At 43.2% G+C, this 26,016-nt stretch overlaps 1 protein-coding gene across 3 annotated transcripts in view; it reads left to right on the forward strand.

Moving 5' to 3' along the window:
- The window catches only part of FAT2 (FAT atypical cadherin 2), a 249,212-nt gene that overhangs the window by 167,295 nt on the left and 55,901 nt on the right, over positions 1 to 26,016 (forward strand). For all 3 annotated transcript variants that reach the window (XM_085617672.1, XM_085617673.1, XM_085617674.1), the window contains exons 11-20: positions 236 to 432; positions 1,702 to 1,855; positions 2,393 to 2,626; positions 6,843 to 7,232; positions 10,016 to 10,230; positions 11,047 to 11,184; positions 11,413 to 11,556; positions 12,445 to 12,642; positions 13,321 to 14,128; positions 22,429 to 22,577. In XM_085617672.1, the coding sequence (XP_085473798.1) occupies positions 236 to 432; positions 1,702 to 1,855; positions 2,393 to 2,626; positions 6,843 to 7,232; positions 10,016 to 10,230; positions 11,047 to 11,184; positions 11,413 to 11,556; positions 12,445 to 12,642; positions 13,321 to 14,128; positions 22,429 to 22,577 (2,627 nt within the window). The remainder of the gene's footprint in view (positions 1 to 235; positions 433 to 1,701; positions 1,856 to 2,392; positions 2,627 to 6,842; positions 7,233 to 10,015; positions 10,231 to 11,046; positions 11,185 to 11,412; positions 11,557 to 12,444; positions 12,643 to 13,320; positions 14,129 to 22,428; positions 22,578 to 26,016) is intronic.

A 26,016-nucleotide genomic window follows, 5' to 3' on the forward strand; every position in this document is an offset into this window, starting at 1 on the left:
GCACATGTACCATACAAATACAAATGTAATAAATACAATAACTTGAAAACTTTGTCAAGCAAGCCCTTATGTACTTAAGAGTGGCTATTTTTGATCCCTGAAAATTGTTCCAAATCTGTAAGTGCTGATTTGTATGCCAGGAAAAGGCTATTTTATAGACTGAAAGAAGCCATGAAAATCTGCCATTCTCTTAATTGAATGACGCATTAGCTAACTCAGAGCTTCTTTCCTCCAGAGGGGGATCCGCTGGGGCAGTTTGGCATTGATCTGGTAGGAGGTGAGTGGAGGATATCCTCCAAGGCTCCACTGGATAGAGAAGCAGTGGAGAAATACCTCCTGAAGGTGACAGCCTCGGACGGCAAGTTCCAAGTGACAACCGACGTCGAGGTCTCCGTTCTCGACATCAATGATAATGGCCCTGAATGCCAGGAGGTGAGTGTAATGTCGCGCTTCCGTGACATTCGTAGGCCAACTGTCTGGGATTAAAATGTAACCCCTATTTAAGCAGCGCTGAATGGTTGAGACCTGTGATGTTGGCTTGGTTAGTAAAACGTATGACTTGTGAGCCCAGAAGGGGTCTTTAATGTTTGACAGTAAACCAGCCATTGCACGAGTGTGGTCTGTTCTGCTATGTCCAGCCTCTGTCTAGGTCGGATCTTGCCGGGTCTGGTGACTTAGTGGACTAATGTGTCCACTGTAAGGGCCTGTGTTTGATCTCATGGTCACAGATAATAATCCAGACGGGTCCACTCAGGCTTTTATCCTTCTGGTCAATAAAAATGAGTACCATTGAGTTGGGTAACAATAAACTTCTTTTATTCAGCGCCAGGATACCCTTCTGGGTGAAGGCACGCTTTACAAATACACATGGTATGTAATGCGCCCACTCTTCAAGTGAGCACTGGGTTTTTGTTGGGGGCTTTGGAGAGCATGCCATTTAGGGAGCACAGGTTGTTTGTGGGTGGTGGCACAATATCAGCAGCATTAAATACTCCACCTGGCTGAATGTTAACCCACTAAAATTACTCCTCATGGATAAGTCATGGCGAAATAGAGCCTTGCTGAAAAGCATGCCAGAGGAGGTAGAAGTTTACGTTTATATTTGTGCCCTCCAGAGGAGGCATGCTGTGTGACCGAGGATTGCACATAGTGGGGATCATGAAGGTCAGGTTTGATGTAAGGCATTTGGGCTAAGACAATTGTACCCATGCAAAAAAGGAAAAGAAGTAAGTAAAGCAGGTGAACAATAGAAAGAGAACATTGCACAGGTGTGAAGGGTGCTAAATGACTTTCCATGTGAGCTTTAATGACCTGTTTGAGGGAAGTACCACAAGTAGATAAGACAAAGCAGGAAATAGTCAGGTGTAAGTACATTGGTGGAGTACAAAATGAGGCAAGATCACATGGGGCTTTGGGAGATGTATGGGAAGAGTAGAAGAAGCTGGTCTGCAGTAGACTGGAGAAGAAATTCATTCAGCGCCAATACGTTAGGCCAGTAAAAGTGAGGAGGAATAAACTGGCCAAGCAGCAGCAGTGACATAGAAACATTGGAATGTTTGTGGAGAGTGTGCAGGGGACAGGCACTGGATGAAAGCTGAGAAAATTAGATAGAGTCTAGAAGTAAAGGGAAACTAAATAGGTAACTAATTGTGGAGCTGTAATGTGGTTGCAGGATAACATGGTGTTTCTCCTCGTTCACAGATGTTCTACAAAGTGAGGGTTCTTGAAGATGCCCCAACTGCACGCTCTCTCCTTTATATATCTGCCAGTGACGCTGATGTAGGCAGCAACGCCCAGATTATGTACTCCCTCCATGGTGGTGGGGCTGAGAAGTTTCGTATGGACCCTCACACAGGTGATAATTCTAACGTGGTGCTAAGTTGACACGTCTTTCAGTGTTAAACAATCCAAATTCAGGATTTGTTCTCTTGACTAATATGGTGAAAAGGGGCTAGTCTTTAATTTATATAATGTATTTGTTTCCAAGTGAAATTTTCATAAATGTTTACTTATTAATCCTCGGGTTACACAGAGTCATAGCGAGGAAATTTGGTGTAATACTCTAAATATCAGGTAGATTTCGTACATTATTACTACAGTGAATTTAATATTTGGACAGACTTGTACATTTCAAGATTTCTTTGCATGATAGGAAATTAATTGTAATCTCCTTCTGTAGTGATAGGACTATATCTTTGTTAGAGTAATTGAGCACATTATGTATTTGATATGCATTTCCCTAGGAATTTCAATAACCACCTGTACTTTTAACTATGACTCCTGGGACTTTACAAAATAAATATTGTCTTCTGTTGGTCAATTATTGCAAAATGGCCTTCATGACTATCTTCTGCCCAATAGCCATTGTATTCTTTCTATTTGTTTCCTCTAGGAAAATTGACCACCTTCTTACAGCTGGATCGGGAGACAATGGAAGAATACCATTTTTTGGCCAAAGCGACTGATGGAGGAGGTCTTTCCTGTCACACCAATGTGACTGTGATCGTGGAAGATGTGAATGATAACGCACCTGTCTTCCTTACTAATCACTACACCGTTGCTGTCTTTGATAACACTACTCTTGGGACGCCCATTGCTGTGGTATTTTCCAAGGATCCAGATGAAGGCAAGTGTGTGTTTAGGGATGAAGGAGACTCTATATAATATTTATAAGCGTGGAAGTGGTGAAAATATGACACAGCATGTCAAATGTTCTATTGTACTCAATTTACCAGTCTTGGAAGCATGGATGTCTTACTCTGCCTTGTAGGGATTACATTTTATGGCCTTCAGAGCACGGCAGCAGTCAGCAACAAGTGTTCTGCACACTAACCTATCCTCCTGTTGGAGGTTCTGTCTGCATTTAAAGGCACAGTAATTATCATGACCTTGTTTAATGTCACACAAAGGCAGCTAATTGTTTAGGCTAGTGTGTAATAGAGAGGTTGCTGCAGGTTGTGATGGGCTTGGAACAGGTTGGGGGAAACAACCTTTTCAAGTGGTCGTTACCACATAATACCTTTACCATGCATCCATTATCATGCATGTGTCTTAATCATGCATGCCTTTATCATGCAAGTCTTTACCACACTTATGCCTTTACCTTGCTTGCCTTACAACAAAATAGTATGGATATTCCATGTGTCTTTACCATGCATGCCTTTATCACGCAAGTCTTTACCATACCTACGCCTTTACCATGCATGCCTTAACAACCAAAATAGTATGGATATGCCAGGTCAGTATATATATATATATATATATATATATATATATATATATATATATATATATATATATATATATATATATATATATATATATATGTATATATTATCTACTGGCAGAGATTCCATCCCCCGGGATAAGGCCTTTTTGAATGGTGGAGGGGGGCACCTGGCCCCCCTCCCTGTCCAATTTTTGGCCCTGGGGACCCTATCCCCCGGAGCCTGACCTTTTCTTAATTTTTTGGTTTTTAAATAAGGGAGTGGAGTTGATTTTGGCCGCCGGGGACGCCAGCCCCAGGGGCCTGGTCCTACTTGTAATAGAGGAGGAGGGTCGCTGCACCCTCCCATGGCTGATTCTGACCACAGAGACCCCATCTCCCAGGGCCTGCCCTTATAAAAAAAATTAAGTAGTAGGGGAGGGGGCCCAGCTATTTAGAGATGGGGTGGGGAGCTGCGTGCTCCCCTCCCCGGACAGAATTTGACCCCGAGAATCCCATCCCCTGGGGTCTAAGCATTTATTCTGGATGCCCTCAGGCACCCACTCTCCACTGGGACCACGGGGGGACCCTGAAGGCCCCCACTGTCTCTTCCGGACCCCCACCTCCTCTGGAAGCCATCATTGCTTTCAGATATAGGGAGCTGCTGGAATGGCAGCTCCCCATGTCTGAAAGCAATTGTGCTTCTCTTCCAGCAAACAAGAGTATTTTCAATGCTTTTGCTTGCTGGAAGCAGAGTATTTGCTGTGGCTTGGCGGGAGCAGTAAGGCTCTTCCCAAGCCATAGCAAATAGCTATGTCCCAGGCGTTGGCACCCAGGGACATAGCAGGTGCCGACCCTGGGGGATGGCGGTTCCAGGGTCATCAATGGCCCCCTCATTTTTGTTTGGAGGGCCTGCCCAGAGGAAGGTGGTGGTCCCCGTAGTTTGGGGGTCCATGAGGCCCCCCCATGTATCAGTACATAAGCCCTGGAGAAGTGGTGGTCCCCGGGGCATTCATAAGCCACAGGACTGGGGGCGTGCACCCCTTTATTTTGCACATGCCCTGGGAACTGGCCCACCCGGGGGCCGGTTACTAAAGAAACGTGGGCTTCTTTTAAAAAAAAAGAAATTTGGCAAGAGCTGCAGATCATATGAAGCTCCTACTGAAAATTAAACAAAAAACACTTTTTGGGCCCTGCGGCGTCCCTGTGGGACCTACCAAAGAGGCTTAGGTCAGGGTATTCCTACTCTGCCCCCTTTTATTATTTTTATGTTTTTTCCAGGACTCAACTCTAGCCAATTGCCAAGATGACTGCCAACACTTCCTGGTTTGAAGCGTTGGTAACCAATCAGATCTCAGCACGAGAACGGGAGGGGTTGTGGATCCCCTGCGTCCCTATATATACAATTGAAAATTTATTTTAATAACCCTACAACTACTGAACAGATTTAGACCAAATCACAAAAAGGCACTTCCCTGAACCAACATCTACCTTTCTGCCAAATTGTTTGAATTCCGTTCAGAAGTCTGGCTGTAGCAGTGTCTAAAGTTCTAATGGAAATGAAAATAAGGAAAACACATTTTGGGATCCTCTGTTTTCTTGGCTCCCGCTTCACTGTTTACCCTGAAACTTTCAAGACAGCAGCTAAAGTGAGTGGCAAAGTAGTTTTGAAGATTTCGCTAGGATTCATCAAACAACTCCGAATTTATTAGTAAATGAAAAAACTATTTTCCTATGGAAACAGGTCCTAACTATAACTACCTACTGGCGACTACCAGTAGGTAATTAGATAGATAGATAGATAGATAGATAGATAGATAGATAGATAGATAGATAGATAGATAGATAGATAGATAGATAGATAGATAGATAGATAGATAGATAGATAGATAGATAGATAGATAGATAGATAGATAGATAGATAGATAGATAGATAGATAGATAGATAGATAGATAGATAGATAGATAGATAGATTAGGGTAAGGGCTGTTTCAGGTTTTAGGGGTGGGTGAGGGTATTGGGCGGCAAGGGTATTTTTAGGGATAAGGGTGGGTAAGTGTATTTGGCTGTATGTGCTGTTCAAGAATGAGTTGGTGCTGGTCTCGAGTGAAATTGCAGCAGTCTGGAATAAAGTGGCAGTATAATTGGTGCAGATTGTACACGTATTGTAGGCGTCTGTCTGTGCAGGTACTGGTATGATTCTGCTGTTTTTGCCGGAAGTTGTGTGGGGGGGAGTTGACAGATGACAGATGATGACAAAGGAAAATAAAATACAATAAAAAGAAAACCACTTACCTTGATCTCACTGCATCGCTCAGTCGGCGATGCGGCGAGGTCAGTGGTTTTCTTTTGACTCCAACACCCCCCCGCCCCCGCTCTTACCTGCACCACCCATCACTGTTTGGGAGCTTGTACTAGACGGTTCTCTAGCCTTGTGGAACAATGCATTTGCGTTGTGGAGTTTGTTCTATTCTTTGAAGAAGATGCACTTTTATATCTTTTGGAGGAGTACTTTTATTATCTTTGGAGACTTGACTATAGTGTAAGTTGTTCTGATCTAGGTGGGGTGGGGGAGGTTACACGGATCATGGAGGATGGTTTGCTGATCTTGGTGAGATTGTTCTGGTCTTGATAGAGATTTTGTTGGTCTTCATAAAAATTATGTTGGTCTTATTGGGTGATGGTATGCCAATCTAGAGTGCTGGTGGTCTTGGAGAATTTGTGCTGGTTTTGATGAAGGCTGTACTGGCCCTGATGAAGGTTATGCTAGTCCTTGTGGTAATTTAGCTGAGTTTGGGACTATACAGAAGGTGGCAGTTATCTTGAGGGAGGTTGTGGTGGTCAAGCAGAAGATTGTGTTGAGCTTGTCTGAAATCATGCTTCTCTTAGCGGCTAGAGGCAGTTAGAATAGACCTGTTCAGAATTGTATTGGTCTACTAAAACACTGCACTGCTATTCACAGAGGTTGCACTAGTGTTGTGGGAGATTGTGCTGGTCGTTTGGTGGTGGCCCTAGCTGTATCCGAGGTTTCATTGGAGTTGACTTATGCTTGTATTTATTTTGGGGGCTATAGTGCGGTCCTTGTTGGAGATAACAATTTTTTTGTGGGTTATGCTGGTCTTCGGGAAATAATACTGATTTTAACATTAATCCAGAAAATGGTTCATCTGCTTTTGTGAGATATATTTTTGATCTTTGGTGGATGATGTTCTTGGCAAAATAATTGCTATTCTTGTGAAAGGCTACCCTGCTTTTGTGCAAATCTATGCTGCTCTTAGAGAGGTTGTACTGCTCATACTAGTTTTAGGGAATAGCACTCTGAAATGGATCTTTGCATTCATATAACAACTGGAATTATTTAGTGAATTGGCAAGATCTTTGCTGCAGAGAGACTGCTAGAGCTATATAGGATCAGAACATAACAAAGCAAAGATGCTGTGCCGTTGACATCAAAACAGTTGTAGAGGGATTAACTGCAAAATGTGTCACTGGATTAATGGTTGCCAATTATCGCTGTGTGCTTGAAGGGACAAGTGGTGAGAAACAGGGAAGGGTACATCTTGTCTCACTATAATAAACTCTGCACCTTGGTGCTGCCTGACTGCCAAATAATCTCCTTCTCCTTGTTGTCTTTCAGGCATCAATGCAGAAGTTAGTTATTCCCTGAGCACCTCTGCCAACGGCCACTTTTCCATTGAGGAAACCACTGGGGTTGTCCACCTTGAGAAGCCTCTCGAAGACATGCAGCTCTCGACTGTTGAGGTTACGGTGTGTGCCATGGACCAGGGTGTCCCAAACCCACTCTCATCTTTTGCCACCATCAGCATTTCCATCGTGGACCTGGGCACTTACCGGCCAGTGTTTTGCTGTGCAGAATACAGTGTTGCCGTACTGGAGAATGCACCCTTTGGGTCAGAGGTGCTGAACCTAGTGAACATCATGAGGGAAGGAACTGAGAGTGCAGAAATAAAATATGAGATTATCAGTGGGAATGAGCAGATGAAGTTCAGACTGGATACAAAGACAGGTAGAGTATCTAATTGTCTTGTTATGTCTCTGACTGAAACTGTGGAAGCAAACATGTATGATTCCTATCTCCTGACAACATCCAGCTTTCAATTAGCTCTCTTCAATGCCTTTTCTTTTCAAACTAAGTAACATATAACATTTTCGTGAATATAAACCAGGTCCCATTCTGGATACAGCGTGGTTATGTGTTTAAGAAAGTTTGAAAGAATGGGTTGTGCACAAGCATTTAAATGCCTGATAGATACTAGGTTTATCTCCATGGAATCAGTTAGGATGTCCTTTCTCAACCCCCAAGGTCTTAGCTCCATTTTAATTCCTTTGTCACTTTAGATATGTACTAACTGCATGGATGATACTTTGCATAACTTAACCAGTCTCAAGAAGAATTCCTATGGGCACCTGGATAGTTATTTGATCCTCAACCAGAGCCCCTACAAAGTTATCTTCTGACCCTATTACTACATAGAGAAATATAGACAGAGAAGAAATTACGGGCAAAAGGGAGACAAGGTAAGGAATGTCACCACAATACCCTATATAAACCTACCACTACCCATGTCCCTCGAATTCATTTCCTTCATTCACACAAATATTTCACATTTCCTCTCTTTAACCATCCCCTTTAGTTTTTTCCAGTCTTCCATCCTGTTTCTACTCATTTGCCTGCCCCATTTTATTTCCATTTGGTTCATCACCAATTGTTTCATGATTTACTGTCCCATGTCCATTATCATCCTATGCCCACCAATTGAACCAACAATCACCAACACCTAACAACTGATCAATCATTTCTTGTTATTGCACTTTCCTCTACGATTGCTTAGGATTCTATCCAGAACCTATTGTTGCACGATTTCAAGATTTGCCAATGTCATCGACCTCCTTGATTCATTATATTTCTGTCCAGTCGACTACTATTCACCATAATTCCTACATGGCTGCTCCTTACAACTCTTGCCTACCTTTCTATGCTAGTTATTTCCTGCCCTGAGCCCCAGCCCAATGCTCTGTGACCTCGAGATCCCTGGCCAATGCCCTTGATAACCAACATTAATCTTCATTGTTTGGAACATTCACTTCTATTGCTGAAAAGTTCAACTTTGATAATTTGGTGCTTTACGTGTCCAGCATAGTGGCAAAAGCGGTGATAAAGTCCTGTGATGCTCCCAGGCATTAAACATTTGTCACAAGCAGCATCCAAGATGATGTAGTATAGTATTTAGGCAGTCTTGGCAAGAAACATTGCAAACTCCACAGTTTCCATTTCAGCCTATGTTAGAGGCCGTATAATAAGAGGTGGTCCCAGTATTAATACATCAAATAGTGACAAAAAACATTCAATTGCGTACAAACAAAGTCAAGAAGTAAATGTATTCTTGCAACAGTGTTATTTAATCACACCGCACACATGTTTCAATGGAAAAACATTTTAAAACTTTTTCAAGTACCCAGCTAGAAAAGGGGAAACAAGAAATAGGGGAAAGTTGGTGACTTGAGTGAAAGTGGTGAGGTATATGAGGTTAGAATATAGTGCGAGTCACAATTTTACTGTTCATTTGGCATATCATTAAAAGCCAAAAAATCTGACAATTCAAATGATTCATACAGTATTGGCGACAATGAAGTGTCGACGTTTCGACCCCTGATTGAGTGTAGGTCCTTGTGAGCCTTACTACCGGGGTCTTCCTCAGGACTAAATTGAACGTGGAAGAGGTGGGGCACCGTGGCTGAGTGAAGAAGAATCTCACAAGATATTCGGTGAGGACGGGCGGGCTCAAGGGCTCCAAAAAAATGTGCAAGCGGGAGAGAGCGGAAACCACTCTGTGGCTGAGTCAAGTATCATTTATCCAATCCATAGCAGTCTTATTAATCCATACTGCTATTATTCCATATGCATACTTCCATACTTCTAGTATTTCAAAACGGAAACCCTGGTTGCCTCACACAGGTTGTTTCACGTAAGCCGGTAGAGTCGCGTAGGAGGTTATTTGTAGAACGGTGCTGAGTCGCTACTCGTTGGAAGTTCTCTGCGCATTAGGACAAAGAGAACTTCCAACGAGTAGCGATTCAGCGTTGTTCTACAAATCTCCTCCTACGCGGCTCTACCGGCTTACGCAAAACAACCCGTGTGAGGCAACCAGGGTTTCCGTTTTGAAATACTAGAAGTATGGAAGTATGCATATGGAATAATAGAAGTATTGATTAATATGACTGCTATGGACTGGATAAATGATACTTGACTCATCCACAGAGTGGTTTCCGCTTTCCCCTATTTTTTGTTTCCCCATTTCAACTGGCACTTGAATACATTTTTTAACGTTTTTCCAATTGAAACATGTGTGCAGTGTGATTAAATAACACTGTTGCAATAATACATTTACTTCTTGACTTTGTTTGTACGCAATTGTATGTTTTTTGTCACTATTTGATGTATTAATGCTGGGACCACCTCTTATTATACTGTCTTATACCCAGGTCCCAGTGATTTTGGGTCTACCCGTTTTATAACTATGTTAGAGGCCAGCAAAGTGGGTTGGAAGCTGGTTTGTCGAGACTAAGTGGTGATTGCTCCTTTGATGTGATTGAAGTTTGACATGGGGAAGTTAGACCTACATATTTGTTTGGATTACGCCATGTCCTCTCTATAATGGAATCTGACATAGAGGGGAAAGTGAGCACAAATATTGCCTGATAGGTTTTTCTAACATCACTTTGTATTTAGTGCTTGTTACTCTTTGGTTCCATACTGATCCCTTCTCTTTCTTTATACTTCATTTTTAGGTGTGCTCTACTTGAACGATAGTTTGGATTTTGAGGTTTGCCATCAGCACTCGTTGTCCGTGGAGGGCACACGAGGCAATGCAGTGTCACTCAGTGATGTCATTGTAGTGGTGATTAATGTCACAGACATCAATGACTGCAAACCTCAGTTTGTTGAGGAGTCATACAGCGTGGAGGTCAGCGAGGATGCCGCCATTGGAGATGTTGTTCTCTTGGTAAGCTAACAATGCGCACGCAGTGTCTGATATTGGCACAGGGGCAGCATGTAAGTTGTACATGCAAGTTCAATTTTACTATGGTGCATAATCGAGATCTGAGTTTGATGCACACGCAGTATCACTGTAACTCGAGCAGCATACGTCTTTGGCATGCAAACTTGATCTAAGATTAACATGCTTGCAGTGCTTAACATTGATATACAAACAGCATCTGACATTATCATATGGGGGTAACTAACAAGAAGGAATATAGTCATTGATAGACCCGGTAGCAAGCAGATCTCGCTGCCAGCAGATTGATCAGCACTGAACCACTTGGTAAGAACCTTACAGCAAACTGACTCAGCCAAGGCTGTTCTCCTTTGTCTGCAGTGTGGAGTGATGCGACACAATTACTACCGTTGGCCCTAGGTAAAAAACCAGAGGGGGACCATATAGAAAACATTTTTTTCTGAAGGTGTCTACAGAAGAATTCTCCTCTCATGATGCCTGATGAATGTAGTGTGGACAAGACAACTGGTCACCTTGACTTACATTAGTGGCAAGAAAACACTGTTCTCTTTTCATCCCAATGCAAAACTTTGTGTGATACCTACTGTCCTATACTTTTATGCTGCTCCCGTGTATGTTGTTTGGAGACAGAAAGTAGGATAATCCTTTTTAAATTAATATTGGCGGTCACTCACCAGGAATGTGATCACTTTGGATCTTTTAAAAAGAAATCTTTGTTTTGCCAGAATGACCGTCAACCTTTGATGGTTCCTCACCCTCGCGTTCTTAGGTGACATGAAATGTTTTTTTCTCTTCCTGAAGGTGTCGGCTGATGACCAGGATGGACCTACGAACAACCAAATCACGTACTCTATAGTCGGAGGGGACCCTTATGGTCACTTCACTGTCCATCCAAATACTGGTGAAATCCATGTTGCTAAGCACCTGGACAGGGAGGAGGTGAGCCATGGTCTTTTACTTAAACCACAGTCTATGGTCATAAGGGCTTTTCCAGTTCTAGTGATCGATAAATACTAGAAAACTGATAACTTCTGAATTCGGGTTTCAATACTCAAAACAAAAACATATATATCATATCTTCACCATATATAACACACACACATGCACAGTACTTGGATTTACATGCATGTTATGTCTGGTGATATCCCGTTTTTTTTCCTATTTCAGATTCCCAACTACTCCCTGACGGTGCGCGCTTCAGATGGAGGGAAGCCATCTCTGTTCAGTGACATCGCAGTCAGCATCCGAGTGTTGGACATCAATGACAACCCACCAATTTTCTTCCAGCTCAACTATAGTCTAATGCTGCAGGTGAGACTGACCAGCAATCTCCATCACCTCACTAGAGGGAATGGACCCAGTCTGCCAGGCATGTTGAAGGCAGGGAAAGAATTCCTTTTGTGCGCCCTTAAAGATGGCATGGAAGGGAGAGCAGGTCTCCTAAAAAGGAGTAAGGGCATTTTACCATGGCATGGATGTTAAACACCTCCTGGTGTATTTGTGTCGTTTTGAAATATCCACTAAGTGCCTCTGTGAAGCTCCCTATAGGGGAGATCTCTGCCCCATAAGGGTAGTACATCTGCTCAAAAGGCTCAGCCAGTCATCACACAGGGACTCCAAACGGCCAATCAGACACAACATTATTTAATATCTGGAGGGATCAGATAAACGTGTGCAGCATTGACACCAAGCAGACAATGATGGTATGGAATTCACTGTGTTACTGGAGAAAGCACCTAGACTCAAATGCAGCCGTGGCATTCAGAAGCCAATCATACTGTGGCAGTAGAAGAGCTCCAGAATGGAGCTGAGTCACAGACAACACCAGTTCTGCAGTTACCATCCAGTGGCAAACCATAGAATGGAATATCCTATGCTCTTTGAGAGATTTCAGAAGCTTACCACTGCTGTAACTAGAATATTTATTTGGATTTTGAGATATTTTAAATTTGCAGAAATCTCTTGGGGCCTGCCGTCCGCCTCTAAGTCCCGAGCCCACTTAAGCCGCACTGTTGGTTGAAGCTTAAGGAGGACTGAGGCTCATGATTATGTGCAAGGAAATTGAGAAGTTTCTTAATATTACAATGCCTCTCCGTGGCCTTCTGGTGAACGAGCCAGGACATTGCCACAGGACGAGTCTTGCTTGCGCTGCTAAACTAATCCCACTGGGGCTTAATTTTTAATCTTTCCCAATCTTAGGAGATTTTGCCAGTTGGCACAAGCGTCCTGGAGCTCGTCATGACTGACAGAGATTCCCCTGAGAATGGGCCTCCTTATCGCTTCAAGATCGTGGCAGGAAACGATGGTAATGCGTTCCATGTTGGCCCCAATGGGCTTCTGACGACGTCATCAACCCTAAGGAGGAAACTCAAGGAGAACTATCTACTGCAGATTCAGGTACAGCTTTATCTAGTGTTCAACAATCTGCAGGAGCAACTCCTAGGGTAGGATACAATCATCAAGATGCAAGCTAAAACATTAACACAGTGAAACGCGACACACAAACATGCAAGCACAAAAGCACACACAAAAAAGCATAGTAGAGGAAGCACAGAGGAAGCACGGATGCAAGACTATATCACACACACACAAACACAGAAGACACATACACACACACACACATACCCATAAGCACACACAGATAGAGAGAACGAGAGAGAGAGGGAGAGAACATGTCCACCATGGGCAGCAGGAATGCACCTTTCCTCATACAGAACAGTTCTGCACAAGTAGCAGTAGTGCAAGTTTTCCTCAGACAGTTAAAGATCAGGCATAGTACAGGGTGCAGCGGTGCAAGCAGCAGCAGTGCGAGTTTCCCTCACATACTCTGAACAGACATAGCAAAGGTGACAGCCGTGCAGTTTGTTTGTACAGTCACACAAATTGATAAAGGTATGTAAAAAAAACAAAGACATATACATGCACACATATCTAATAGGCAACAGCAGTGTAAACGTCCATCACACACAAAAAGGCAATGTCAGCTCACTATTATGCCTAGGAAGGTAGTGGAGTGTTTTTTCCAGTTTCATGACATGGTGATTTTAACTGTCAACTTATTTTGTATCCTGCTAGGTCTTCGATAGTGGGGTTCCTCCTCTCTCTTCCTTTGCATTTGTGAATATTCGTGTTACTGAACCCAGCCGCTACCCACCCTCAGCCCTGCCTCTGGAGATCTATATTACAACCAGTGAGAGAGTGTTCCGTGGTGGGGTATTGGGGAAAATCCATGCTACAGACCGTGACCCCCATGATGCTCTGGTGTACACTTTGGGGCCTGATCAACCACAGAAAGGACTCTTCTCTGTGGGCAGTGCGGACGGAAAGATCATCGCCAGTGAGGGACTCCCTCAAGGCCTATACAACTTAACAGTGACCATTAGCGATGGCACCTTTGCCACTTTGGCCACCGTCCAGGTCCAGGTCTGGTGCTTCAGCCAAGAGGCCCTAGATAGGTCCCTCCAGCTGCGATTTACCCATGTTTCCTCAGAGGAGTTTATTGGCGACCACTGGCGCAGCCTGCAGCGGTTCCTGGCAAATATCCTGACTGTACCGCGCCAGAAGGTCCACATGGTGAGTCTGCAGCAGGTGGAAGGTGCTCATGCTGTGGACCTCCTCCTGGTGGCGGGAGGCTCAGGCAGTTCTTTCCTGGAGCCTCACCTCCTGGCTGAGAAGATTTCTGCATCAGCTCACGCGCTGGAGCAGGCGGTGGGCCTGCGCGTTCGGAAGGTGGCTCACCTGCCTTGTAAAGGACTAGACTGTGCAAGAAGCTCCTGCAAAGAAAATGTGCAGCTGGACCCGTACACCCTGTCTACCTACAGCAACGCCCGGCTCAGCGTCATAACGCCACAGCACAGCCTGGAGCAGATCTGCACGTGTAACGGTGAGAAATCTGTCTACTATCTTTAAACTGCCAAAATAATTCGACCAATCAAATCCATTAGTCTTCTGATGTAAATTTTAGCCTTCGAGGCAGAGTTTAGATCACAAAAGCCATGAAATTATACTTTTATGCCAAGCTTTCTATAAGGTCTCACAGAAACTTAGCACCGGTGCAAAAATGTGGTTAAATGATTTTAACCATTTTTGCTGCATATGGAAAGTGAAAAGGAACATATGATAGATATTTCAAACAGAGCAAAATAAGGGCCATATCAATGTCATACTATTGTTCATGTTTAATATGTAAGAAATAGATGAAAATTAATTTCATCCAATTTTCAGATTAGAAATACCTGTCCCTAATTGTGGCAACATCAGTTTGTTCTGTTATGTACTGAAAAAATACCCAAAACAGTGAAAGATCAGTTTCCCATATTTTAAATAAATGTTTATTTATGAATTAGGATTTCGAAATTTAAATCCATGTGACTCACATTGAATGATTCCTAATAGAGTCATGTGCTGCAAATGGTTTCATAAGCCTTTTCTCCGTTTTTGCTCAGGTGCGAACCATGCCACTATGTCGTGGAACGAAATCTGTTTGCTCCATTCCATCTTACCCAAGCAGCATAGTGGAGCTTATATATTTGTCTTTATGTATATATTTTTTTATTTGCTACAATGTAAGATTTCTGCGGACTTAATGAGTATTTAATGAATATGTATGTGGTAGAAAAGGGAACCAGAGAGGTGTGATAAACAAAGAGTGTTTATGAATTGCTTTGCATATGTTGCTTGAGGGAACAGAATGTCTGTAAAATGCTGGGTGGTAAGGTGCAGTTACTTTCAATCTCAAGTTGCATGCGGTTGGGCGTGGTTTCATGGCAATGGATTTACCGGGAACACTTTGTGGTTATGGATGTTGAGTCACCAGGCAGAGGAAGGACTTGTGGTTTCCGTATAATACCCTTCAATCTGATGGTGAGGTGTGGCTTTCCATGCAGCAAGGTGGTGGAAATGTACAGCGATAGCTGCACAGAAGCCGTGCTATTTTAGAAAGTTGTGAGAGTAGGGCATTGCAGAAAGACAGCGGGAACGATGTACATGAAATATTAAGAACCAGAGCTGTCCTACACACAATGATTCCCCTAAGGAAGAATCACCTGACAACTGGGATTCCAGAATTCACTAAAGATAGATATCATGGTGCCTGGTTTGACCTTTCTTATGCTGATCCAGTCATCGAGTCAACCCCTATAGCAGATGCAGTTCACTTTAGTCCTATTTCAGTTGTTTTTTTGCAGTCACATACTGGGCATCTCCTGAAACATAGGTTCACGTTTTTTGAAAATTCTTCCATATCACAGCATGCTTTGAACTGTCAGTTGCCTGACATCCTCAGTTCGTTTTTCCGGCTCATGCTTAGAGAATCTCTTAACACTTAGGTGCCGATTCCAATTTCGGCTGGAAGGGCTCCGAACGATGGTCAGAGCCTTTCCGCCCGAATCGGAATGTGTCGGCCAGATTCCTTTCCGACCGAGCCATTCCGATGGGCCCAGTCGGAAAGGAATCTGACTAGGATTTCCAGCCGACAGGCTTGGAGAGCCGTCCGCCGTCCGTAAAACCCTCAGTACTCCCCCTGCCGCCTCTTTACGATCGAGGGAGTACGATGGCAGTTTTTCACTGCCTTTTCGTGCCGGTCTTTCCGGCACAAAAAGGCAGTCGGAAACTGTCTTTGGGGGCTACCAGTAGGGCCCCCATGGGTGCGAGGCTGCCGAATGGCGGCCTGGGGGCACCTATGGTGCCCCTCTGTGGATCCCTGCACCCGGTGGCAGGCACCTTGGGGTGCCGGCCACAGGGATGATCTGCACCCCTGCTTGTCACAATGCAAGCATGCATTCCGCTCTGAATGCATGCTCCCATCGTGAAGTATGCGAGTGCAACCGAACCCTGTTCGGTCGCATCGTACTTCCAGGGCCGTAACTGACGACAGCGGGTCGGTCGGTTATGGCTCCTGACCGATGTCGGACGGACCTGATTCCGTCCGACATCGGAATCGGCCCCTTAATGAGGTTTTCACCCATGTTATGAGGTTTTTTCTCAGAATGCACCTATTTCACCTATGTTGTGAGGTTTTTCCTCAGAATTCAAAATGTTTCATTTGATGTTTTTAAAATATGTAAAGCAGTTCCTCCTTCCTTTGATACTATTTGCAGAGGGGTTTTCTCCCAATGTCTTCACTTTTCATGAAGTGCCTCTCCTGTGAGAGGGTGAAGGCAGCTTCCGACCCACATGCTGTGTGTGGGATGTTTACCATCCTCACACTCTGTAAAGGATTGTGAATTTCACAAGATAAATGGCAAAGAAAGGACTGAGAAGTCATTCTTCTCTTAGGCAAGTTAGGATACGCCAATGCTGAAAAGGAACAAAACAACATTGCAAGATGGCCAGAGAAGGTCCCCCTTCCACCGTGACTAGATCTTCAACTCAAAAAGACTCCCACAGAGGGCGATTTAGAGAGGAAAAGAAGGGCAGTCACTGACGTCATGCACATCATTTTAGTGACCTCCGAACAATCAAGAGACTTATCCAGTTTAAGAACATCTAGATTAAGGGACATATTTACAACTTATGGCGCATCTCTGCAAATCAGCAGAGATGCGCCAGAACAGATGCGTCACGCAATCCCCCCTTGCACCACCATGGATGTGTTGCATATACAATGCGGCGCACCATGGTACAAGGAGGGGCAGATGCGTGACGCATCTTGTGGCGTACGGGCGGCGCATTGCTGGAGTCGCGTCGCAAATGCGATGCAACTCCTGCAATGCACAGGGGCCACCCATACTTAACGTGGTGCGTCACTCCGTGAAATCTTGTAGATTTCACTACATCAGTTTTACGGGGCTTTGCTGCGAGGGAACGCCCACCCTCTGACAGAAAGCCCACATGAAACCTGACGCAGATTTCATGTGGCGCAGGACTTTACAACGTGACGCATCTGCCTAGATGCGTCACGTTGTAAATAAGTCGCAACGTGGCGCATGGTTTACGCCACCGCTGCATCACAAAAGTGATGCAACAGCGGCGTAAAAGTGTTGCAAGGGGCTTGTAAATCTGCCCCAAAGTATTCTCTCAAAGGTAGGAGAGAAAGATGTCTTGTTCACTTCCTACTTATGTCTCACCCTCAGACACAAGCATCTATGCGTCTGATACCCCAACGTTACAATGCAACTCCCCATTGAGGTCATTATGAATAGATGATATAACCTCCTTACAAAATGTACTGGTTAGGGGAGCAATGAAACTTAACATTTCTGTGAAGGTCACAGGATCATCAATGCAGGAGATCATGGAGTAACATTTATCTTTGGATGTTAGACGCTTGATGAGTGTTGATTGGAGGAACACATACAAACAAGATAAATAGTTTGCAATAGACAACTAGGACAGCTTAGTAATAACAAGGTGAGAGATGCTTGGGAAACTACTGAGGGCCTCAAATGCTGCAGAAATGATATCCATCCATTGTTTAACAACCCTAATCTTTTAAGCAAAATATGTTTATTCAGGTGATAATGGCATAATTAGAAAATTACTACTTTGGATAGAGAGGTTGACACAGGCACAAAGTAAGAGGCATAGGTACGTGTCTGTAACGTCCAAATGATGACTTTGGATGCAGGAGAAGCAGGCTCTAGACCAGGCTCTCCCGGGGGTAAATCACTTCATCTCCTGCCACAATCTCCTGCAGATTGTTAAATACACTAAATGCATGAATGAGTACTAAATAAATAAATCATTATGTATCTGGTTGAATAGTGAGAGACAGTCCTTCTACAGGTACATGACTGTCTAAGCACATAAGAGAAAAGGGCTGTTTTGTAACGTATAATGTAAAGATGTGACTATTAACAATAGTTCATTTATTAAAGTGAATAAGAATAAGAAAATCCAACAGTTAACAGTGAAGAATTGTCTAACCTTGAAGAATGAGCTCTTCAGCTTGTCACTGAAGCAGAAGACAATGTGAAATGAGGAACAGCCTTAAGCTTTGGGCGTGAATCCAGAACTGCGGCACAGCAATGCGCCTCTTCGCAGGATGTCTTGCAATTATCTACAGAAAGCTTTCATATGTTTCCCTTCCTGAGGAGTCACCGGGTAGTCACACGCTGCCAAGTATGCAGCTCCAAACATGCCTTTTCAAACCTTCTTTCTGGTTTCATTTAAAGAAGAGTGATAATTAGGGGGAATACCACGGTTAAACAAAATAGCATTTTGTTTGTTTGCTGCAAAAAACGCATTAGTCGCTATGCGCTGCAGAGTCATGGAGGATGGGAGTGTTCAATCAGAAAATGTTTGTTTTCCTTCATGAGCGATGGGCTTGGACTTTAAACTGTGCAACAATTTTTCTAAAAAAACATTTTCTTTGACGTAGGCGTATTTGGGTGCGTGGATACAGATACGGGGTGGCCCAAGTTAATATTGCTGGCCGGTATCCCCATGCATAAATCTGGCTATTACGAGTTATGGTCTGAGGAATGGGAAAAGCATGCACACCCATAATTACTATGTCATTTCCCACATGTAGAAACCGCATTTTGGGGGACAATTACACTCCTATTTAGCACTTTCCCATAATAGGTGATAAATGAGAGCGCTGGACACATGCTGGTCGGTGTGGAGTGGGGAGACTCCTGGGGGCAGGGTAAGCTGTGGGCCAGTAAAAGAGATCATTGCATGTTCCCCAACGCGATTGTGGGAGGGGGTGTCAGGAGACTGCATCTGCATCCCCAGCACAATCTAAATGTGATTTTTCCTGACTGATTTCCCCTGACCATAAAATTGGGTCTCGTGTTCCTTTACCTGGAAGACCCATGTGCGGGAACACCTGAGCTCTCGTGGTCAGTAGGGAAGGATCCCACCCAGCATTACCACTCTGTCTGACTCACAATTGTACACTTACTGAATATTGTTTTATCTCCAGTCCCATTCTTTGGTGCATATCCTTGATAATGAGGTTGTCAAACCTTTGCATGTTGACATGTTGGTGTCAAGATTTGAATAGTAATATTTTTGTCTACTTTATGATTGAATGACATTACATCATCAGGACTGGGAATAGGAAAAGGTATCTGCAGTGTGCAGCCCTAGTGACTTTTCAGATCCACTTGGCTGTCAGAACAAAAATCACAATTATATCTCCCCTCTGAAGCCAGCACAAGGGTTTTCAGTTCTTGATTTTAGGAAGGATCTAGAACTCATAAAATAACACTTTAGAGTCAGCTTTGTTTTCGATTTTAGAACCACTGCTCTAAATTAATTGGCACTGAATAAAAACCAATTGCCATAGGTGCATGGACAAGACCTTTCAGGCTACATTAGTTAGACATGACAAGTACAGGTCCTTTGCATATTCCTTTCCAGTGGCATTGTGTGGTAGACATTTCATTGCCAAGGACTTCCTTCATCATGAGTGCCCCAAAAACATCAACCTCATTCAAAATAGAATACAAAATATCCCTTTGACAGCTCACTAATAATAATACGTAATGTAATAGTGCCAATTAGTACAGGAAATAGTGGATGTGTTTCTGGTGTGCAGGCTGAGGAAACACTGGGACCCAATTGGTTCCCAAATAAATATTATAAGGGATGCGCCTCCCTGCTAGCCCCACAGCTACTAAACATGTGCAGCAAAGCCGGGAGACCTCGGAATGGCTACAATATCTGTTCTGTTGAATCCTGATAGGCCTCTGGGTCGGTGCACTTCTAACCTCCTGATTTCAGTCATTAACATTGAAATTAAGATTTTCGCCAAGGCACTTGGGAGGAGGCTGGCCGAATGATCACATCATTGGTGCACTGATTAAAATGGCTTTATGCCGAGCTGAATCAATATGCGTTGCATCACGTGGGTGTAGATGGCTCCAGTCAATCACACACAATCTCCGGGCCCAGTGTGTTTATACTGGTGGATTTTGAAAAGTCCTTCTCAGGTGGCTGTTCCTGCAGCAGGTACTTACCCAGATGAAGTTTGGCCCCCATTTTCTAGCTACTTTAAAAATGATTTACTAAATTGTTTATGCCCGTATTAGATTCACCACCTTTCATAATCTCTAGAGGCACCAGGCTTGGGTACCCCTGTTGCCCCTCTTATTTGTCCTGACTTCTGAGCCACTTGCAACCTGGATCAGGCTTGCTGCTCCGGTTCAGGTCTTTCTTTGGAAAGGATATTGCAGACTGCCTGTCTCTGTACACAGCCAACATGCTCCTCTTTCTGCATTGCCATAGGTGCGCCTGTCTGGGCTAATAAAGATTCTTGAACTCTATGACGAGGACTTATTTTTGGGTATCAACTTGGAGAAATCAACACAAATAATCCATGTCAGAGAAGGGATGGATGCAGTCAGTAGGCAAGACAGACTGTGCATCCAAACAGAATGCCTGAAAAACCTTGGTTTCCATATCACCTGCGACCCAACTTCCTGTTGGTAATTTTAGCACTTCCTAAACTCTTTAATGCCTTTCAAAACTTTCCATATGAAATCCTTCGAATTTTTTTCTGCAAATGAGCATACGTACCTTCTTTTGAACAGGCAAATACCCCCGAATTTCCTTTGATGAATGTACCTAGTCAGTCTACGAAGCGGTACTGGGAATTCCAGATATTCACTTACACTACTGGGCTGTCCAATTGGTGAATTTAATTGATCGGCTTCAAGGGGACAGGATTTACCCGGCATCTCTCCTTGAAACATACTTATTTGAAGGGCGTTGTTGGTGTCTTGTGCAAAACCAGTACCCTAAATCCCTCTCTTCATTACAAGAGTAGTTACTGACTGCTGGTCCGGAGCCCTCCGTTGGAACAGATGGTGGAACATGTTGGCACAAGAGACCTCATTTTGTTGCGGCACATGCATGTTTCACCCGGCCAGACTATCTGGCTTTTCGCAATGGGGCCAAAAATGTGTCTCTAGGGGTGGGTGACCTATGGAAAGGGGACCACATAAATATTTTGCCAATCTGCAGGAAGAATTTTGCCCTCCAAATGTATCAGTTTTAAAATACAAATTGTGCATGCTCTAGAGAAGACGCGAACGACCTCAGGGAATACAAGCCATTGGAGGGAAAATTAATAGTATACATCCTAGACAGGAAATAAATTTCGGGGCTCTATCATGCCTTAATTTCTAATGCCTGCGATCTTTTTGCAAACCTCTGGTCTAAGCAGGGGGTAGCCTAGACCCAATGGAGGAGAAGTAATGGAAAATGGCACCAAATGATCCATATTGGCTATGTTGCACTTCATCCAATGTAATTGTTTACATAGGATCAATTACATTCCAAACAGGTTGTGTACATTGGGCAGAACCACTCTCACCTGACTGCACCAGATGTCACTCTGAAACAGTTGATTTCTTTCACGTTGTTTACAAATTTCAGGTGGTAAGAAATACTGGCATGCCATATTTCAGATGTTATCCAAGGTAGTTGGATGACCCATAGACCCTTCTCCCAGGCTTGCATTTTAGGCACATTGAAATGTACTGATGGTTCCCGGGGAAAGAGAATTTTGATATGCGTGGGTATAATATTAGCCAAAAGAGATATTTCTAAACATTGGAAATCTGACAAGCCCCTTCAATAGAGGCATGGACAAGGCACATGAATAGATGCTTCATACCAGATAAACAGATATACCGAGTCAATGGGTGTACAACAATGTAGGATATGGGAACGATAGTGGGACTACTTTCACATATCTGTTGTATAGTAAGTATTATTGTCTTATTATGGCTGAAGACTATCGGGTTTATTACTGAAGTCTTGAGATATATTATCTACCCTCTTTTTTGAATGATGTTTTAATACTGTGCACAACATGTTTGATGTTTCTACAAGCAAGAAAATAAAAATAAAAAATTGAAATGGTAATAACAGAATGCTACTAATAAGAACTTTTTTGTTTATAGTGCGTCATAACTCGCTTCTGTCATTTAAAAGCATTGTCAATGGCAGATGTTGCTTCTACCCAGCTTTTGGTGTTTTGCTGTGCACTGTTTGATGATTGGATGATGGGCCATTAGCCACCATTTAATTTTGGCTCCCTGGTAAATCTGGGAAAGGTGACTCACTAACCTTAGGTCCAAATGAAATAGCAGTGGTGTGCCCTTCACTTGCCAGAGTTTCACCACCCTGAGCAATATGGTGTTGGGATTGTGTTCCTCAGGTATTGTCACAAGAAATAAAATATACTATCCTTTACATTTTTTTTCTTTTGGTCTTTCCTCTCCCCAGATACCGGGGCGAGATTTAACGGTCACAGCTTTGTCCGGTACCATCCTCCCCCAGGGTCAGGAGACTGGATGATTCGCTTCCAGCTGAAGACCCATCAATCCCATGCAGTACTCATCTCAGCCAATGGGACAAATGCCGGGATACTGGAGGTAAGCATTCTCATATGTGCCTTTTGGTTGTTGTGTTATAGGAATTGGACACAGAGAAGAGTCAATAACAACTTGATGCATTTTGAGTGTTTATTGGGGATTGCTATATTCAGGTCTCATAGGCAAGAAATTGAAGGGCTTGTGGAGGGCAAACAAGGTATGAAAAAGGGAGACATAGGGCAAATGGAACAGTGAAATATGAAAATGTTTCACGATTCCCTCTGGAATACGGGTTTCGTCATCATAATGAAAACCCCTAAACCACTCTGCAAATCTCTACCATTGTCAAATATACTAGAATTATGTTACAAGGATTTCTAAATTATGCAGCAAAAAATCTAATTATGCAGCATATTCTCTGGTAGTATTAGTTAATCCATTAGTGTTGCAAAGAACATTATTGTTGCAAATTATGTGGCAAATTCAGTAAATCCATTATTATGCAGTAAACAATTCAACAATTCAGCAGCAGAATCCCATAAATACAGTAGCCCTCACTATTGCCCATTGCTCTATCAAAAATGTGTTCATGAAAGTTAAACAAAATAAACATTCTAATTTCAGTCAAATGCCAATTGTTAACTGCACTTTGAAAACAACATATTTTTCAACTTAAATCCCCCAAAACGTAGTACAAGAAATACATTACAGTTAACGTGTCATATAATATGGTCCGGTATTACCATTTGGGGTTCTTGTGATACCACAAACCACTTGGCCTTTGGCTTTGGGTTTAGTTCGTTATCAGAACCCCTCTATTTCAATATTGGGCCATTTTAGTCAGTTACCCTTTATGTACTCTCTCTCTCTCTCAAAAAACCCGCACGGTGAAAAACCTGAAAAAAAAAATATTAATAAATACATAACTTAGCATTTAAAAAACTGCGCGATTTTTAAAAACAAAAAATGTTTTTTTGCCCTTGGGGGTCCTTCTGTGACCCCCTGACCAAGGCTAGGGGGTCAGGAACTGTCCACTCTGCACCCTTTTCACGTTCTCCACCTTTTTTTTTCACCCCCTCAGACTGTTTTTCACCCCCTCAGACTGCGAGAGACAAAATGGCGGCCGACACTTCCTGGTTTCGACCGATTCGAATGTTTACCGACATCTAACAACCAATCAGAATTGCGCTCGCGCACGGCAGGGTGCGCGCACAGTGCGCGCACGGTGCGCGCGTATAGATATTGATATGCTTTTAAATGCTATTTTCTCAGGAAATACTGAACAGATTTACACCAGACCTGCAAAAGGCACTTCCTTGACCTTATGGCTACCTCTCTGTCAAATTTCACGTAATTCTGTTCAGCCGTTCGGGCTGTAGCTGCGACTAAAGGACCTATGGAAAAATGCATGGGGAAAACGCGTTTTGGGACCCCCCCTTTTTCTCGGCCCCCGCTTGACGAATCACCCCGAGACTTTCAGGGTAGGAGCTGAACGGAGCGCCCCATTAGTTTTGAACATTTCGCGAGGATTCGTCAACCGGCGCCAAAGTTATTCAAAATAGAATTTTGAGATTTCCTATGGAAACTAGGTTGTAACTATAACTATCTACTGGCGACCGCCAGTAGATAATATATATATATATATATGTATATATATATATATATATCCTGCTCAACTGCACCTGGGAAGCGCGGCACGCTGAAGGCGGGTGCTTCAAATGCGGAGGTGCACCGCAATCTCTATTCACGCTCCATGACTCCTTCAGGTTTCCAGGAAAGAATCGAGCACTCACGGGTAAGTAGTATGGCAGCTTCTTTTATTTCAGAGGAGTAAACAACAGACGCGTTTCGGAGCTAGTCCTTCCTCAGTGTTGTTACTAAGTTCATTGTAAGCTACATCTTATATACATCGTTCAAAATTAAACATAGAGGAGGTCAGAGGAAACAGCGGTCCGGGATATTTGGGCGCCATCTTTAAAGGGTCAAAAATTAATGGTTCAGATACAAACATAAATGGGTATATGATCATGGATTGGCTGTGAAATTTAAACAATTAATGTTTTTCGAAATACATAAAACATTTCATCAGTACACATGCAAAAAAATAAAATTATCACATTGGATATGTTTTCACAGTACAATCTCTTAGTTATAAAGCCGTGGATCGGCAGTCCGCCTATATCAGGCGATTTGTGACCCCGTAGCAGGTGCCAGACAAAAATGTCCATTTGACCATAATTATGCAGTTGTCTATATTTCGCCGTGTATCGGCATTACTGGCTAATAAGTCGAATGGTAAAGGACAGTCAATTTAGAGAAAGGAGGAATGGTGCAAGAAAAGAAAAAAGGTTAGGGAAAGGGAAAAATAGGAACAGAAGAAAGACAATGTGACACATATTTTTCGAGAGTCAATGCTAGACAGCATATTCAGGTAATACACATTGGGTCACAATCAAAATTACACTTGATGATTAGTAGGTCAAATATTTCTGAGTGGCAATGACTCCTGGAGTATCTATTATCTAGGTCCCTAGATGTACAATCAGTTCTTCTCCTGAGTTTAACCCATATGGGGTCTTAGTTTGGAGATCAATTATATACCTTGACTCCAGTCGCCTTAATCTTGCTACTCTGTCCCCTCCTCTGGCATGTGCCAAGACACAATCAATCGCAAAAAACTGCAACAGATCCCTGTTGCTGTTATGTTTTATTGCGAAGTGTCTAGCTACGGGATAGGTGAGATCTTTTTTCGCTATCGCCCGCATGTGTTCCAGAATTCTGAATTTAACACTGTTCACTGTACTTCCCACATACATGAGCCCGCATGGGCATTTTAAACAATATACCACATATGGTGTTTGGCAAGTCAGAAATTTCGAAATGACTCTTTCTTTAGGCAAGCCCTTAACATTGTAGTGAAATGCTCTTTTGCTAAAGGCGCAGGCTTTACACTTCCCACAGGGAAAAAAAGCCCTTCATTTCTTTTAAAGTGCCCTGTTTGCGGGAAATGGGGTCTAGATGGCTGTGTACCAGGTTATCTTTCAACGATCGAGCTTTTCTGTATGTGATTTGGGGAGTCATTGAAACATCAGACCCAATAATAGGGTCAGTTTTTAGTACATGCCAGTGTTTTCTGAGGATAGACCTCAACCTCAATGTGTCACTGGAGTAAGTTGTAATAAGCCGAAATTGGCCTTCCGTAACTTTCTCAGATTGTTTGGTTTGCAAAATTTGTTCCCTAGGTATTTTTCTGACTCGTTCAAGAGTGTTCTCTAAAAGATTCGTATTGTAACCTCTCATCTCGAATCGTTTGAGACTGCTCTCTGCTGCTCTTTCAAAATCACACTTTCTTGAGCAATTTCGTTTTAATCTAAGGAGCTCGCCATATGGAATGCTATTTTTCAGTTTTTCAGGATGAGCGCTAGAGGCATGAAGGATACTGTTCCCTGCTGTGGGTTTGCGATAAAGGTCAGTTGTTAATTTCCCTGATTTCACTTCT

The sequence above is a fragment of the Triturus cristatus genome, chromosome 7 (genome assembly GCF_964204655.1).
Source record: "Triturus cristatus chromosome 7, aTriCri1.1, whole genome shotgun sequence".
In the NCBI taxonomy this organism is placed as follows: domain Eukaryota; kingdom Metazoa; phylum Chordata; class Amphibia; order Caudata; family Salamandridae; genus Triturus; species Triturus cristatus.